Source organism: Elgaria multicarinata, chromosome 8 (genome assembly GCF_023053635.1).
Source record: "Elgaria multicarinata webbii isolate HBS135686 ecotype San Diego chromosome 8, rElgMul1.1.pri, whole genome shotgun sequence".
NCBI lineage: Eukaryota > Metazoa > Chordata > Lepidosauria > Squamata > Anguidae > Elgaria > Elgaria multicarinata.
In genome coordinates, this window is record NC_086178.1 from 28,598,644 (window position 1) to 28,614,625 (window position 15,982).

At 42.8% G+C, this 15,982-nt stretch overlaps 1 protein-coding gene across 3 annotated transcripts in view; it reads right to left on the reverse strand.

Moving 5' to 3' along the window:
- The window catches only part of MFSD1 (major facilitator superfamily domain containing 1), a 30,342-nt gene extending 15,998 nt beyond the window's left edge, over positions 1-14,344 (reverse strand). For 2 of the 3 annotated variants that reach the window (XM_063132046.1, XM_063132047.1), the window contains exons 1-10: positions 14,173-14,342; positions 12,959-13,011; positions 12,356-12,468; positions 11,039-11,081; positions 10,407-10,474; positions 9,997-10,105; positions 6,294-6,396; positions 4,411-4,509; positions 3,293-3,404; positions 116-172 (exon numbers count right to left, since the gene is read on the reverse strand). In XM_063132046.1, the coding sequence (XP_062988116.1) occupies positions 116-172; positions 3,293-3,404; positions 4,411-4,509; positions 6,294-6,396; positions 9,997-10,105; positions 10,407-10,474; positions 11,039-11,081; positions 12,356-12,468; positions 12,959-13,011; positions 14,173-14,335 (920 nt within the window). In that variant the 5' untranslated portion in view covers positions 14,336-14,342. Of the gene's footprint in view, positions 1-115; positions 173-3,292; positions 3,405-4,410; positions 4,510-6,293; positions 6,397-9,996; positions 10,106-10,406; positions 10,475-11,038; positions 11,082-12,355; positions 12,469-12,958; positions 13,012-14,172 lie in introns of all 3 variants that reach the window. The other variant, XM_063132045.1, reaches the window with a different exon arrangement.
- Between the last annotated feature and the right edge of the window lie 1,638 nt (positions 14,345-15,982).

Genomic DNA, 15,982 nt, shown 5'->3' on the forward strand with positions numbered 1-15,982 from the left:
TAAAAAAAAATGGAATCTTGCTTTTGTTAGGTGTGTGCCCCAGGCACATTGCTCTCAGGGAGACAGGGCCAGACATCAAGGTCCTGGGTTGAGACAAAGAATGTGCAACACTTACCTATTGATTGCACTTGCTTCTTGGGAAGAAAATTTGAATTTCTCAATGAAGAATACCCTGTTTTAAAAACAAAAATCCATGGGTGTTTTATAATCTCATACCAGCTTAGAATACCTATAAATAACTAATCTTTGATATTAATACTACTAGCCTGTCATTAGCTCACAATAAGGGAAAAGCCAAACAGAAGACATTCTGTTGAAGCAGACTACTATTCAAAATAATGTGCAAGAAGAAATCATACTGTATCGCTGACAACAAACATCTGCAAATATTGTCCAGAAAAAGAAGCAATTTAGTGACCTGGACCTGGCCTTGCACACACAACTGTGGTAGAAAATAATACACTGGCCAGAGATAAACCCTGGTTGTACCACTTGACTTCTGAAAGGGATGAGAAGAACAGAAGAGTGTGAGTGTGTGTGTGTGTAATAGTAGTAGTAGTAGTAGTAGAAAGCAGTGGAGACGGGGCACAATTTCTGGCAAGATGGAGTGCATCTTTAGACTTTAAGAGTTTAATCCAAGGGCATCGAAAAGAGGCCTGGGGAAAATCTGAATTTGAAGAATAGTACTAGACATAACTTTGCACCCAAATGCCCTTGTCTTGGTGAGATTATGCCCTCTAAGCAGTGATGGGGAGAGTTGCTACTAAACATGCACATCTGCAAAATGCCAATTGGAGAGCTGAGCTGGGCACGCATTTTGGTTCTGCTTGAAAGCACGGCACACCGAGCCTGGCAGACGTCTCTATGGGCAAAGATTCTATGTGACTCACAACACAGACACACCTCTACGACTAGACAGAAATGAGGTCTAAACCTCAGTCTTTTAAATGCCACAATTTGGAGAGCCACTCACAACTTACGGTTGGCTAAACCTATGGTGCAAGAACAATGAACAGGATACATTATTGGAACAGCCAACCCAATCAAAGGAAGAGCAGACACAAATGTGACAATTCACACTGGAGGACGTTACAGGAATTTGAACACACACCAGGAGATATATTAGAAGAGACTCCTCATCAGGGTAAGTGCACAGTCACATTATGACTCGGTCTCTAACCTGAGCTTAGAGCTTAGAAACAAGTATTAGGGCACATTTCGAAAGCCAGCAACACTTGGGCTACCATGATACTGGTTTCATGCAGTGGACAGTTTTGGAGAGCAAAAAGGGTATTAGCATGCTACAGAGCACTGTGCTTAAAGAGTATTTATCACTTTAGTCACCAGGTCATGACATCACTTAAGGAAACTCTAGAGAACAAGGCTCCGTAGATGATATAACATTACAATGGACGCTGTAGCTCAAACTAAAGGAGAAAACACATGCTTCAAAGCAATAATGGAGTTCTCATAAGGCTGTTAGGGTAGCAAGGTGGGGAATCAGTATGGCAGAATCAGCAGGCAAGAGGAATATGCTTCACCCTTCCCTCACTCAGGGATTCTCTCCTCTATTCATGTCAACTGGCAAACTTGTCTGGCAGACATGAGTGTCTGCAGCTCTCCCCTTTGCCATTTCAAAAGAACAACACACACCCATTTCTACTTTGCAATTGGGAGTTTTCTGCTTTTACGGAATCCCTTTCCTGTCCTTGTGTTCGGTGATTTTAGGTGTTGGGTTTTTTTGGCAGAGGCTGTCATTTAACATTCTAGCACTACACAGACTGATTAATACAATAAAGTGATATTAGGGCCTGCCTTTCAATTACACACCCAGGACTAAAAACTGCAACTGGCTAGAGGCCACCCATTGGCTCAGTTCAGACAACACATTTCTCAAAAGTGGTTTTAGAACTCCACAGAGGAGTTTTTATACCACTGTTGAGAAATGTTTTGACTGGAGGGAAAACACTCCATGCTGAATATCCCCGCTATGCAGAGAATTCACGCACAACCATTGTGTTGTGTGGCGCCGGGCTCCATGGAGTTTCCCAATGTGTTGAGTTGACTTTTCCCACTGGCTACAGAGTTCCCTGGCAAGAGCAGCGAAAGGAGGGAGTGCCGCTCTAGGAGAGCTGCCGGGATTGGGCGTTGTTGTTTTTTGCAACAATGGCTGATGTGATACCATTGGGAGGACCGGGAGGGCGGAGGAACTGTCAATCAAACATCATGATGGATTTTACTCAACTCCACAGTAGCCCACAGTCACGCAACAGTGGAGTTAGAACATGTAACGTGGTGAGTACCTCCTAAAAACTCAACCGTTGAGTGGAGTTTTCCCACTGCGTAGAGAAAGGTGTTGTTTGAACTGAGCCTTTCACATAAATTGGGCACACGTCATTAGGGGGGGGGGAGCCATGCTTAACTGAAGTATACCACATCTGGGATACAGAACCTGCAGCCTGTGGGCCTTATCCCGCTCACAGGGCACTCCAACCTGGCCCATGCAGCCTCTTGAGGTTCCTCTGGAGGGTGGGGCTTAGGCTCCAAGCCACAACCCTTGGCTTGGAGCATTCCCCTGCTCTTATCTCTGACCTGAGATCACAGATAAGAGCAGGGACTCCACACACCAGCAACGGAACCCCACTGTTATCTCTGATTTGGGATAGCAGAAGGGATGAGGGATGGTGGGCATTGAGACTAACTCTTCCCACACGTAGACAAGCCCCAAGGCCCTCATCCCCACAGCTATCTCCAATGGGGGATGAAGGGCACCTTCAGCATTAGGACTTGACCGCATAGGAAAGACTGGTCACTCTCCCAAGTCCAGGTGGGTCCCAACATCCTTCATTCCCGCAGCTAAGATCAGAAATCGGTGGGAATACAAGGCAGCTTGGTTCCATGCTCCTTCAAGCACAAAGGGGGAGGGGGGGTGATGTCAGGGGGTGGGATCATGCCCCCTTACATCATCTGACCAGAAGTGGGCCTGATGGGGAGGCAAGAAGCCCACCCAGACCTACACAATTCTGCATCCCTGTATTACATAGTTTTTCCAACTGTTGCTTAAAAGCCATCTCTGCACCGTACCAATCACATCCATATGGGGTAAAACAGACATACAATGGTACATGACTATTTTCTACATGGAGCTGATATCCATGTGTGACGTAAGATGCATATGATGACACTCTAAGTCAAAACAATGAAAAGCAGAGATCATTTTTCAAAAGATCAGGCAGATCAAATGTTTTGTAAAAAAGTGACAAGTCTAATATATTGCTAAACATGCACTTACTTTCCAAGTCCAATGAAAGGGAAAATGGCCACATAATAACAAACACAGATAATGAATATCAGCCATAAGGACAATGAGAAGTCTTTCACATCAGTTAATTTAATCACTTCACCTTGAGAAAAGAGAAACATCACTCAGCTTTACTAAGCTGCATTTTTAAAAGACTGATACAAATAAGTGCTCTTTACAAATTTAAACTTTATATGATTTTCTCCCCCTAAGAAAAAGATCAACCCCAACTAAATCATCCCTCTCATTTCCTGTCATTGACCCCAGTTTATGTGTCATCACAAAGCCACAAATCTAGTTTGCATGTAATAACTCAGAGTATGGATTGAGTACTGGTTAAGTATGGGCTGTTGTAGAATCATAAGTTGTCGTTGAATCATGGGTTATCATTACATGCAAACTCTGTTGTATGGGTTAACTATAGGTTGTTAACCATGAACAACCCAGGAAGAGAACCCATTGTTTGATGCTGGGGTGTGAACTCTGGGCTGTTTGTGGTTAACAACCTATAGTTAACCCATACTGCAGGGTCTGCACATAATGACAACCCACGATTCAACGACAACCCACAATTCAGCCCATACTCTGTGTTGTCGTTACGTGTGAATCCGGTTAACCATGGATTGTTGAAAATGCAGTAGAAGTGAGCAAGCTGTTTCTGGCACATATACCCACCCTCACTGGAATAAACAACCCGGGGTGTTCCATCCCTGGGCTTTTTAATGTAACATCGAAACCCAGAAATTGTTGGGGAACAAATAAATAGAGTCTGAACCCATGGTTAAAATACTAGAGAAAACCCACTTCTCAACAACCCACAATTTATTAACCATGGATTGTTATACCATGCAAACTAAGTCATTTACTCAGTGTAGTTTCTAAGTGAGAGGAAGCAGGGTCTGCAATTTCTCATTCAACGGTTCTAGGAGTATGAGAGAAACAAAGTTAGGTCATTTCAAAATGAGTAGGAGTTTTCCTACTAAAATATGGGAAACTTTCACATGCATACTGGCAAATGAAGATGACAGGGGACTAGTTCAAATGTTTGTCTCTTTCAATACGCACTGCCAGAAAAAAGATACGATTATTGAAGATTAACACCCACTTACCAGTTTTCCCCTGCTCTTTGCAAAGAATCTTCTCTGCTCTTTTATCCAGATACGCAAGAATGAGAGCACAAACTAATGAAAAGATACACGTCACACCACCTGCAATTGAAAGGGGGAAAGGTCTGTGTAACAGCAAAAGCTACCCTATTAATAGAAACATAAGGGTGAGTTCATAATTTCTGAAATTACTATAATATTAAGTGATAACTTACATGTGTATAACAGCCAGCATAAAATACCACTAACTGCTTTATCACTACAGCAAGCATTATATTTACTAAATTTGTATACTGCATATCATCCAAGAAGGCTCTCAACATGATTTATAATTTAGAGAGCTCACAAATTCCTCTGTGACGTCACTGATACGATATCCCTGCAAGCATGAATCAGTCCTTTGCAAGCACAGCACGACAGAGAATATGACTTTCACAACTCTTTGAATGCCAATGTAACATTGCATCGCATAGCCATTATAATGGACCATACAAGCAGTTTAGGATAAATCCAATCCCAGAATGGGCGACGATGTCAAACAATGTTATCATGCATAACAAAGAAGACTTTTGCCAAATTAGAGGTAAGGATTTCAGTCTTAATAAAATGCTGTGCAATTCAGCTTTGGGTTTACTGTATTCATTAATTGTTCAAAATTCGCAGCACTGGTAAGTTACAGGACAGGGAAGTATAGAGGGCCTAAGGCCTACCTAAGGCCTTCTCTTACCTAAGTCCCTCCAGATGTTTTGACTTACAACTCCCATCATCCCTGACCATTGGTAATAGTCATTGAAGCTGATTGGAGTTGTACACAAAACATCTGGAGGGACCCAGCTTGGGGAAAGCAGGCTTAAGAAACATGCAGTGTTGCAAGAATACACTGATCTGTGATTAAGTCCATACAGTTCAGCATTATTTGATATAGATGGTCAACACACCATTCCATTCAACAGTTTAAACAGCTGTATCACCCCTTCTCTCAGTTCTAGTATTTCATGCTGACTTGTTTATTCCAAATAGGCCTAAAAATTATCACCGTAATGGATTTGCAAAGGCTATGAGTATGCCGCAGCCTTACAGCTGCCATGTTCTCATGGCCTGGTTCACACGTATCATCATCATTATTATTATTATTATTATTTATTTATATAGCACCATCAATGTACATGGTGCTGTACAGATTATACACAGTAAATAGCAAGACCCTGCCGCATAGGCTTACAATCTAATAAAGTTGCAGTAAACAATAAGGAGGGAAAGAGAATGCAAACAGGCACAGGGAAGTGTAAACAGGCACCGGGTAGGGTGAACCCAGAGTATGAGGTTGTCGTTACATGCGAACTCTACACTATGGTTTAAATATGAGTTGTTAACCACAAACAATCCATGGCTTATTGTTGGGTTGTGAACTCTGGATTATAACACCATATAATTCAACACTAACCCGTACTCAGGATTGCCACTACGTGTGAACCAAGTCAATGTGTCAGAGACTTAGCTTGTGCATGGTGCTGGCCAGATTCACATATGCAATATCTTACATAAGAAATATTTTGCCCTACCCTACCATTAAAAACAGACTGTGCCATTATACAGGAGCAAGGAAAGTAAATCCTCTCATTAAAAGAACAAGAGTTCAAATTATTCCAAGATGGTAGCCCTTCTGATAATATCAAAAGTCCATCATCCATTACAACAAACTGATGACAGGAATGTCATCATGAAGCCTCAAGTTAAAGTCTCAACTTTGCTTTCTCACATTTATATTCAACACTGTAGTTTGAGTTTTGTCTGTGTTGGAAACCGAATTTCTAGCCACAACCTTTCAGTCACATAGGAAATCCTTATTCATTCATGCAAAGTTCACAGTGAAAGTATTTACTCACCTATCAATAGTGCTATACCAAGAGTGGTGTAACCTGTCGAACCAAGGAGATCTTGAACTTTGGAGTATACCCATCCCATAATATTCATATTCACAGTGCTCCCCTGGAAAGAAAGATGATCTACAAGTTTAACAATATACTTTCAACATAATCCAGAAGAGGGGTAGGCAACCTTTTTTCAGTCCATCGGCACATTTGGAAATTTGAGAAACTGTCCTGGGCACCATGTTTATGGTTGTGCCCAGGACATAGAGCAGAGGAAAGCATAAGCCTGTAGCCACTCACCGTCTCCATTTCCTAAGAATATCTCTGAGCTCCATCTGTGGACTATTTATTTTATTTTATTTATTTATTTATTTATTACATTTCTATACCGCCCAATAGCCGAAGCTCTCTGGGCGGTTCACAAAAATTAAAACCATGATAAAACAACCAACAGGTTAAAAGCACAAATACAAAATACAGCATAAAAAGCACAACCAGGATAAAACCACGCAGCAAAATTGATATAAGATTAAAATACAGAGTTAAAATAGTAAAATTTAAATTTAAGTTAAAATTAAGTGTTAAAATACTGAGTGAATAAAAAGGGCTTCAGCTGGCGACGAAAGGAGTACAGTGTAGGCGCCAGGCAGACCTCTCTGGGGAGCTCATTCCACAACCGGGGTGCCACAGCGGAGAAAGCCCTCCTCCTAGTAGTCACCTGCCTCACTTCCTTTGGCAGGGACTCACGGAGAAGGGCCCCTGTAGATGATCTTAAGGTCCGGATAGGTACATATGGGAGGAGGCGTTCCTTCAAATAACCTGGCCCCAAACCGTTTAGGGCTTTAAATTAGGGGTGTGCACGGACCCCCCGCTCCGCTTCACTTGCAGATCCGCCATTTTTCGGATCGGGCCGCTCCGCCCCGCCCCCGCTCCGCCCACTTCCGCTCCGCTCCGCCCGGAGCTCCGGATCCGGATCCGGAGCTCCGTTTCCCCCCCCCATAGGCTTGCATTGAAAGCTAAAAAATTATACAACTTTTTTTCTGTGAAAGTTAGAAACCTCATGTTTGGCACCATGACACCTCATGGGGATATACACACGCATGCCAAGTTTCAAAGCAATCCCATCATCCCCTGATTTTTGGCGAATTTTTGAAAATCGGGCACCCCACACACAACATCCCTGCGAGGTGGGCAGGGGAGGAGGGAGGGAAGGCAGGCAGGCATGCAGCTGGCATTTCTGGGGGCATAAGGAAGTGAGCCAAGGATAAGCCAGTAATGCATATAAAATGGAATAAATCAATCAATAAACAAAGGAGGGGTGGAATTAAAAGAAGCAGTGTTGCTCAATAAACAGCAAGAAGAATTTTTTTAAAAAGGCTATATCTGTCTTTTACCAGCAATAGGGGGACGTGCCCGGGGGAGGGGGAAGTAGCTGCCAGTTCAAGACAATGACAGCCACCAACAGCTCTGAGAAGAAGTAAAACGCTCACTTCAACTCATAACAGGCATTGCTCTACCACTGAAAAGTGACCATTCACTTCAACTCATGATAGGCATTGCTCCACCGTTTTACTCTCTTTGGAAGGCTCTATGGCCTTCCAGTGCAGGAGAGAGTGGGGGCACGTCCACGATGAGATGCCCTAGGGGAGCTCATCCCCTTGCACCACATCGATTCAGTTGTTCACCAAGGTTAGGGTGGGGAGCAGTGCTGTGTTTCTATCTCTTATTCTTGGCTTAGTATATGATTTCAGGTTGTGTTTGTGCATTTGGTGGGGCTACTGTGTTAAAAAACATGGGGAAAAGCCCGTTCAGATGAAGAAAGAGAAGTTTCCCAGAATCCCAAGTTACCTGTTTTGCCTATGCCCTCCTCCAACTTTGGGATCATCATGACCGGGAGCTGACTCTGCCCCTCAGCCCTTTGAAAAAGGTATTTTTCCCGCCGATTTTTTAAAAACTTCTAGCCCGCGACCCGTACGATGCAGAAAGTTGAGAGTGGTCTCAAAATGACCCCCATCCACGACTCTCTGTGCACAAGAATTTTCAGAACGATAGCTTAAACCCCCCCCAGTTATCCCCGATTCTTTCCCTCAATGCAATCCTATGGGCGAAAAGCCGAAACGCAGTTTGAGCCGCGCGGTTGACCCGATTTTTAAAAAAATATTGCACGTGAACCACAGCACGCAGAGAGGTGAGAGTGGTCTCAAAATGACCCCCATCCACGACTCTCTGAGCACAAGAATTTCCAGAGCGATAGCTTCAAAAACAAAATAGTTATGCGCGATTATTTGCCGCAATGCAATCCTATGGCGAAATGTTTTCAAGATGGCGACCGGAGCGCTCCGCCTGAACTCGGAGCTCCGAAAAATGGTCGCTTCTCTTCGCCTTGCTTCTAGGGGGTCCACGGTCCGCTCCTACTCCGCCTCTGGGTAAGGCGGAGCAGGCCAATCCGCTACTGCTTCTACGCTCCTAATCGGAGCGGAGCACATCCCTACTTTAAATATCAATACCAGCACTTTGAATCAGGCCCGGACCTGGACTGGCAGCCAATGAAGTTGTAAAAGGACTGACAAAGTTGTAAAAGGACTAGAAGCATTCAAGGGAAAAGAAGATGACAGTGACCGGAGGCCCTCACTTTGTTTTGAAGAGATCCCAACTGCTGGTAAGAAAATTAGTTATTTTTTAAAAAAGTGGGGCAATTTGGGCACCTCAGAGGGTGCCAAGAAAAGTGTCTGAGGGCCCCACATTGCCTACCCCTGTTCAAGAACAATAAGCTCACAAGAACCCTTCTAAATAGGATTTACATCTAAATATTCAATTTATACATGCCCGCACAAGACATCAACTATAGTTCACCTGAACACCTGTCTGCAATCAAGAGTCCAGAATCCATAATTAAGTTCTATATATTTCCCCACTCTGAGACTTTTTCTAAGTTTTCTGCATTACCAGGAAATTCCCTGTACACTATGGGTCTGTTCACACAACATGCTACGCCATGGTTAGGCCACTAGCCCGTTTGCGGCAAATGGTTAGTGAGCATGTTTAAACCTTTTTTATGTAGCCACCGTGGATAGGAATGGTTCACATAACACTCTAAGCCATAATGTTTAGCTCAAAATGCTTAACTACCACAGGTTGGTGTGTCATCTGAACAGGGTCATCGGTTGCTTCTGCTCACAAACCTAAACAAGTTTTGAATGACTTGTAGTGGTTGTGTTGATCTGCCAGTGAAGTGCTATTTGTTCCTGCTGTGCCCCAGATCTCGTGCTGATATTGTCACTGCTATGTGAGGTGCTAGCATCCCAGGGCTATCTCAGTTGCTGTGCTCAAATTATAATGTGGACTTCCAACAGACCCTTCTACTACTGCACCGTGGTTAAGATTGCACTTCAAGTTCTACCTAAGCGCATACTTTATTCAGCTTAAGCACACACCTCATGCAATGCTTGAGGGTTCCACCCTTTAGCAAATATGTTAGATAGATAGGAGGTTCAAACTATTCCTAATTATATTTCTGATTTTTTTTTAACGTAGTGCAACTATGTTGCACAGAAAACTCTGAGAGGAAGTCATGAAATCTGCAGCCCTCAGCTGTCCCTAGTTAACAAGTGTTCTTTCCATTCTAATGTGCATGGTAGGACTAAGTAGGGGGTGGGGAAACACCACTACATTTAATGGTATAATTATAAGAAAAACAAAAATGGATTTTTAGACTTACAATTCTAGCCATGCTGAGCTGTAGTCCAAACACAAGGTTTAATTCTTTTCCTTTAAACCAACTGACAGCGTAAGTATTTTGTGCCACTGCTAAGGATTCTCCACCAATCCTAAATAAAGCAAGTCACAATTCATGAATGCAAGTATTTGAAACAACCGACACACCCGTGACTTACAGCTAAATCACAAGTATCCATATTGATACACATTTGCTAGATTCTTAAGACAGAATCTAGAAAATCAACAGAAAAGCAAGCCAATTCCTGAAACTGATTCACGTTTTAAAGGAGTTGCAACTCTTGACACTTATGTGTGTTTTTTTTAAAAAAAAAACATAAGAGTTTCATGTCAGCTGTGCTTTTTAAAAAAGAGAAGGTAGCAAGTGTTTATACACCACTGATATGAACTCACCCAAATACAAATCTGCCAACTTCCATCAACCAAAATGCATTGCATATTGCTCCCACTGCAAAAATCACCTGAAAAGGAGGAATACACATTACATTACATTTCATTAAGAGAGCAATCCTATTCCCCCCACCCTAGACAGAATCAAAGGGGCCATAGGATATTTCAGATTCTTGGATCCGGAGACAGCACTTTGACTTCGGACCCACGAGTCCAACATCCCCACCGGCACAGAGAGAATTGAGATGGCAACCTCAGAAGAGGGAAATGGGGAGTGCCGGTGTGTGGGCAAAGAACTAGGGAGGCATCCTTAGCCTCCTTCCCTCCTCCTCCCACCCCCAATGCCACAGCTAGACAGGAAAAAATATCCATCTAGCAAAAATGCCCATCTAGCAAAAATGCAGATCAGGAGGAGCGCAGAGGTGAAGATCGCCTGCACACTTCTCCCGTGCTGCATAGGATACCCATCAGCCTCGGAATTCAGAGGCTAACTGGCAGCCGGATAGGATTGCTCACTAAAAACTAAGCCATATCACAGGCAAGTATTTTAAGTAATTGTCTGATTAAAACGGGTTAAACTAAATGTTTTCAGAATTTTCTGTATTTAACTACTTTATATTATCTACTTCACTTACCTGTCCAACACAGACAAAACAGCTGAATATTATTGTCCCCCACCTGGAAGAAGGTTTAAATTTTAAGACTTCATTGCAATAATAATAGCCACTATAATAACTGACCAGGACAAAAATAAATTTCTCCTTTGGAGTCAATCAGACTAGACAGCAAAACCATATACTCTATTTCAGATTCAAGTATGGGTGTTGTTGTTTATATAGTCAAAATGGCCCTATCCACACACAAGAGGGACTCAAGGGAAACCTGAGATTTGCAAAAGCATGAAACAAAATCTTTAGGAAAAAACCCAGCAAAACAGCCCAATGAGAACTAAGCGTGCTCAGTGACAATGGGATGCTGGCTGAAAAAAACAGGGGTGAAAGGGAATGGAATCCAGTGGCTGGAAAAGGAAGAGACACATAGATAGGAGGTTAGAGAGAACCTTCTAATTGTCTGGATAGGTCATTTCTTGATTCATGCTGAAAAGCCATTTTCACATGTCCCCAAAGATAAAAGTGAAGGCTGACCACAGAAACTCATGGAGAAATCTAGTATTTCCACCAGTGTTAACCTCAACCCACCCCTGAAAAAAAATAGCCCAATGAAGACAGAGCACAGAATGCTGACTGTTGGGGTAGGCAGGCAAAACCAACAGGGCTAGAATGAATCATAGAATCACAGAGTAGTAGAGTTTTGTTGTAAGGGCACAATCCTATACCCAATCAGTAGGTCTTACTTCTGAGTAGATGTAAATATCATTGTTTCCAACAGATCTTTCCCAATCCTTTGTATGTCCGTAGAATAGTAGAGTTGGAAGGGGCCTACAAGGCCATTCAGTCCAACCCCCTGATCAATGCAGGAATCCACCTTAAAGTATCCTTGACAGATGGGTGTCCAGCTGCCTCTTGAAGGTCTCTAGTGTGGGAGAACCCACGACCTCCCTCAGAAATTGGTTCCATTGTCTTACTGCTCTAACAGTCAGGCAGTTTTTCCTGATGCCCAGCCAGAATCTGGCTTCCTGTAACTTAAGCCCATTATTCTGTGTCCTGCACTCTGAGATGATCAAGAAGAGATCCTGGCCCTCCTCTGTGTGACAACCTTTCAAGTATTTGAAGAGTGGCTAAGACACTGGATAGAAGCACTATACACTGCAAAATTTTGTTGCAGGTCCCTACTTGTTCCAGTATATTTTGAACATTAAGCTAAGTGAACATTAACAAGAATCTATTAATTGACAAATTAATAGATTCTCTATTAGATCTCATAATTGTTCAGTCATAATAAAAAACATATGGATCAAGGTATTATTTTTAAGAAAGATGGATTACACTTACCTTATTCCAAATACTCTGTCTATCAGAAAGCCTCCAAAGAAACAGAGAACCACATTAGGCCAGGAATACCAGGCATATAGTAACATGAAGTGATACGTGTCCACTTTCATATCCTAAAAAGAAGAGCACACACTTCTAAGAACTATGGTATTTTAGCACCACATAAGTTACCAAACCTGTATATAGAAACATCCACCCAATGCAGTACTGTAGTACCAGCATGTAGAATACCCTGGTTTTTTGACCACTCTTTCTTGCCACCTCTGTAGCCTGGCAAAACAACCCATGAGCAACCTATGGTTCAGGGTTCACAGGTAATGACAACCCAAAGTTAAAACAACCCAGAATTCACAACCCAACAACAAACCATGGGTTCTCCTCCTAGGTTGTTTGTGGCTAACAACTGATAGTTAACTCATAGTTCCAAGTTCGCACATAATGACAACCTAGGACTCAAGAACTCGTACTCTGGGTTGTCATTACTAGCAAACCTGGTTGTAAGTTTCCCCTTGACATTACTGAAAACTAACATATTACGAAAAGATAATCTCTTTAGTGGGAAAAGATGAAATGCAGCATATTACAGATATATCTTTCACTCACCCTTTGAACTTGAGTCTGCAGAGCTGCTGGGTTGTCATAGCAAAAATAGCTGCCTACATAGGAAAATTAAGAAACAAATCAGGAATTGTGAAGGAGGAGGAGGAAGAAGAAGATCCCAGAGCCTGAAGTAAGTTTGCAGTTTGCCCACCTTGTGGCTACACCAACAAGAAGACTGTATCCTAAAAATACTTATAATATCAATAATAACACACAATTTAAATCCCACAGAAACATCACAATGATGGAGGGAGAAAGACATCCTCCACTCTCTTTGACTGACCACTGGGAAGCAAAGAGTCAAAGGGGAATCTACAGTCTCCATCTATCCCTCTTATTCCTCAATCCCTCCACCTCTTCCTCCTCCAGCCCAAGGCTCTTTTCATTGGAGCAAGTGGACAGAAGGATCTAGCCCACTGCACAGGCCTACCAGAAGCCCCTTCACATGAAAACCAGTCTCCTTATCCATGGATGTATACAAAGTAGTTAATACTTCTCAGTGGGGAAGCTTGGTAGTAGAATATATGGTTTAAATGAGAAGGTCCCAGTTCCAATCCCCAGACATCCAGAGCAAAGTAAACTCCCCAAGTGAAACCCTGGAGAGCAGCTGCCAGACAGCTTAGAATCAGACAATATGGAACTAGATGGATCTGAGGTCTAGTGCAGCGTAAGGCAGCATCTTATGTCCAGCTGATGCATTTTAAAACACCACTTCCTTTGTAAGTGCTGTAAAGTCCTGACTTGCAGGAAGAAAAGGGAGAACTGTTTAAAACTTCCCCAATTCCATTAATTCAGCAAGCCACCAACCACCATTCGGTTTTACTTCTCCTTTGACTCCTCGCCCCCTGCATTCTGATGCTTTCCCATTCTGATGCTTGCACAGCAACTTACTTTCTTTACCCAGAAGGCCCCCCAAAACACAAGCCAAGCACATCTTTTATTCACCTAAAATGAAAAGTACCACCCCAGTTGCAGCACAGCGTGTAGCATAGCCCTGAAACAACTTAAGAGCAAACACGGAGTAGGCAGAATAAATTCTTCCTGGCATCTTCCCAAGATCACTGAACAGCCAGGTCAATTATTCCCGAAACACATTTGCACCGACCCTCTCTGGCCGCGCAGCCGGAGTTTAAAGGCAAAGTTGCACCACTCTCTCGAGCCTCCTTATCACAGATCCCCACGAGCCCCGGGCAGAATCCCGTCCCTTGCACACTCACCGAAGCCCAGGAAGCACATGAGCGCCAGCACCAGCACCCGATGAGCCAGCCGCTCTGGGTCGCACAACGCCGACAACGGCTTCCGCGCAGGGCAGCTGTGCTCCTCCGGCCCCGAGTCTTCGCCCAGCAGGGCCTCCTCCTCCTCCTCTTCCAGCACCGCCATCTTGACCGAGGAACCCAAGCGCTGATTTCCCCCTGAGCAGCGGAGCCAAGCAAAGCGGTCACATGAGGGCCTGGTCATATGACACGTCCACGCCCAGGCAATCACGTGGGAGCTCGTCGGGGAAAGTGACGGGCTTCCAATGGGTGGCCCTCGAGACAGGAGAAAGTTGACGTCTAAAGTCCGCGGTCAGCAATTGCTTTGCTTAAGACCAGCCGAAATACCATAACATTTGGGATCTGTCCAGCTTCTTTTGCTCTTTGAGGAATTAAAACTAGTCTGTCTTATTTTCTAGATAGGGAACTTCCGTAATTGCATTTTTTTTAAAAAAAAAAATCTAGAACGTCCAATAGTCGAAGCTCTCTGGGTGGTTCATAACAAAAAAACATAAAATACAAATACAAGACGATAAAATTTTTTTATTTATATTCATTAAAACATTTATATCCCGCCCTATATCACAAGGATCTCAAGGTGCTGTACGGATAAAAAACACATATAAAACAGAACAATAAACATACAATTCTAAAACAAATTAAACCGTTAATATGTTTAAACCAGTATGACATTTTAAAACAGTAAAATACAATATAAACATTTAGAAGTTTTAAATTACAGTATAACAGAATAAAAATAATACCTTAATTAGAATCTAGTAGCAGTAGAAGCCATATATTTGTTCCCTGAAGCGGAGGTGGAAGCTGCCTGTAGAAATCTAGAGCAAAATCTAGGATTTTGACACCAAGCAGCATATTGCACTATGAAAGCGGTATATAAAAGGCAGGAGCCACGCTATGGCTTTATAGCGGTATTGAAGTGCACTGACAATTTGAGGCCCAGTGACACATACCATACTGCTTTAATACCACTATATCCTGCTTGGTGTGGCTCCTGCCTTTTATATATCACTTTCATGCCGCTTTCATAGTGGAATATCCTGCTTGGTGTAGATTAGGCTTTAGTCGAGATGGGATAATAGGATGTCCACCCAGAAACAAAAGGTAGCAGCAAAGGCACAGGAGCTTCTAGTACTCTTTCTAATTCAGGCCTTATTTCTTGTGGATTTTTTTAAATTAATAATAATAATAATAATGCCCTGCTAATCCCAGTACAGTGTGATATCCAAATATTGTTCAGGGGAGGAAGTTCTCATTGGGAGCTACAGCTTACAACAGCCCCAAATGATAGCTGACTGTTAATATTTAAGGTTGGAAGTGGGACTGAAGTTGATTTGGATTTCCAGCTAAAGAACTACCATAGAAATTCCATCTGTGCAGCAGTGGTCAATTATTTTAAACTTCTCCCCTTGTCCACTTCCAACCCAAATCTAGCGCTTAATTGCATTCAGAAGTGGATGTGTTGCTCTTTTAAATGTTGAAAAACCAGACTGACACCCACACCCACACCCACACACAAAGTAAGAACTCAGTTGAAAAGAAACACAGAATATTAGAATTGGAAGGGGCTTATAAGACCATCAAGTCCAACCCCTGCTCAATGTAGGAATCCACCTTAAATTATACCTGACAGATGGCAGTCCAGCTGCATCTTGAATACCAAGATGTTCACCTTTAAGATGCCACAAGACTCTCTTGTTTTTGCTGTGACAAAATAACACAGCTACACTTTGGGGTTTTATCGAGTGATGAA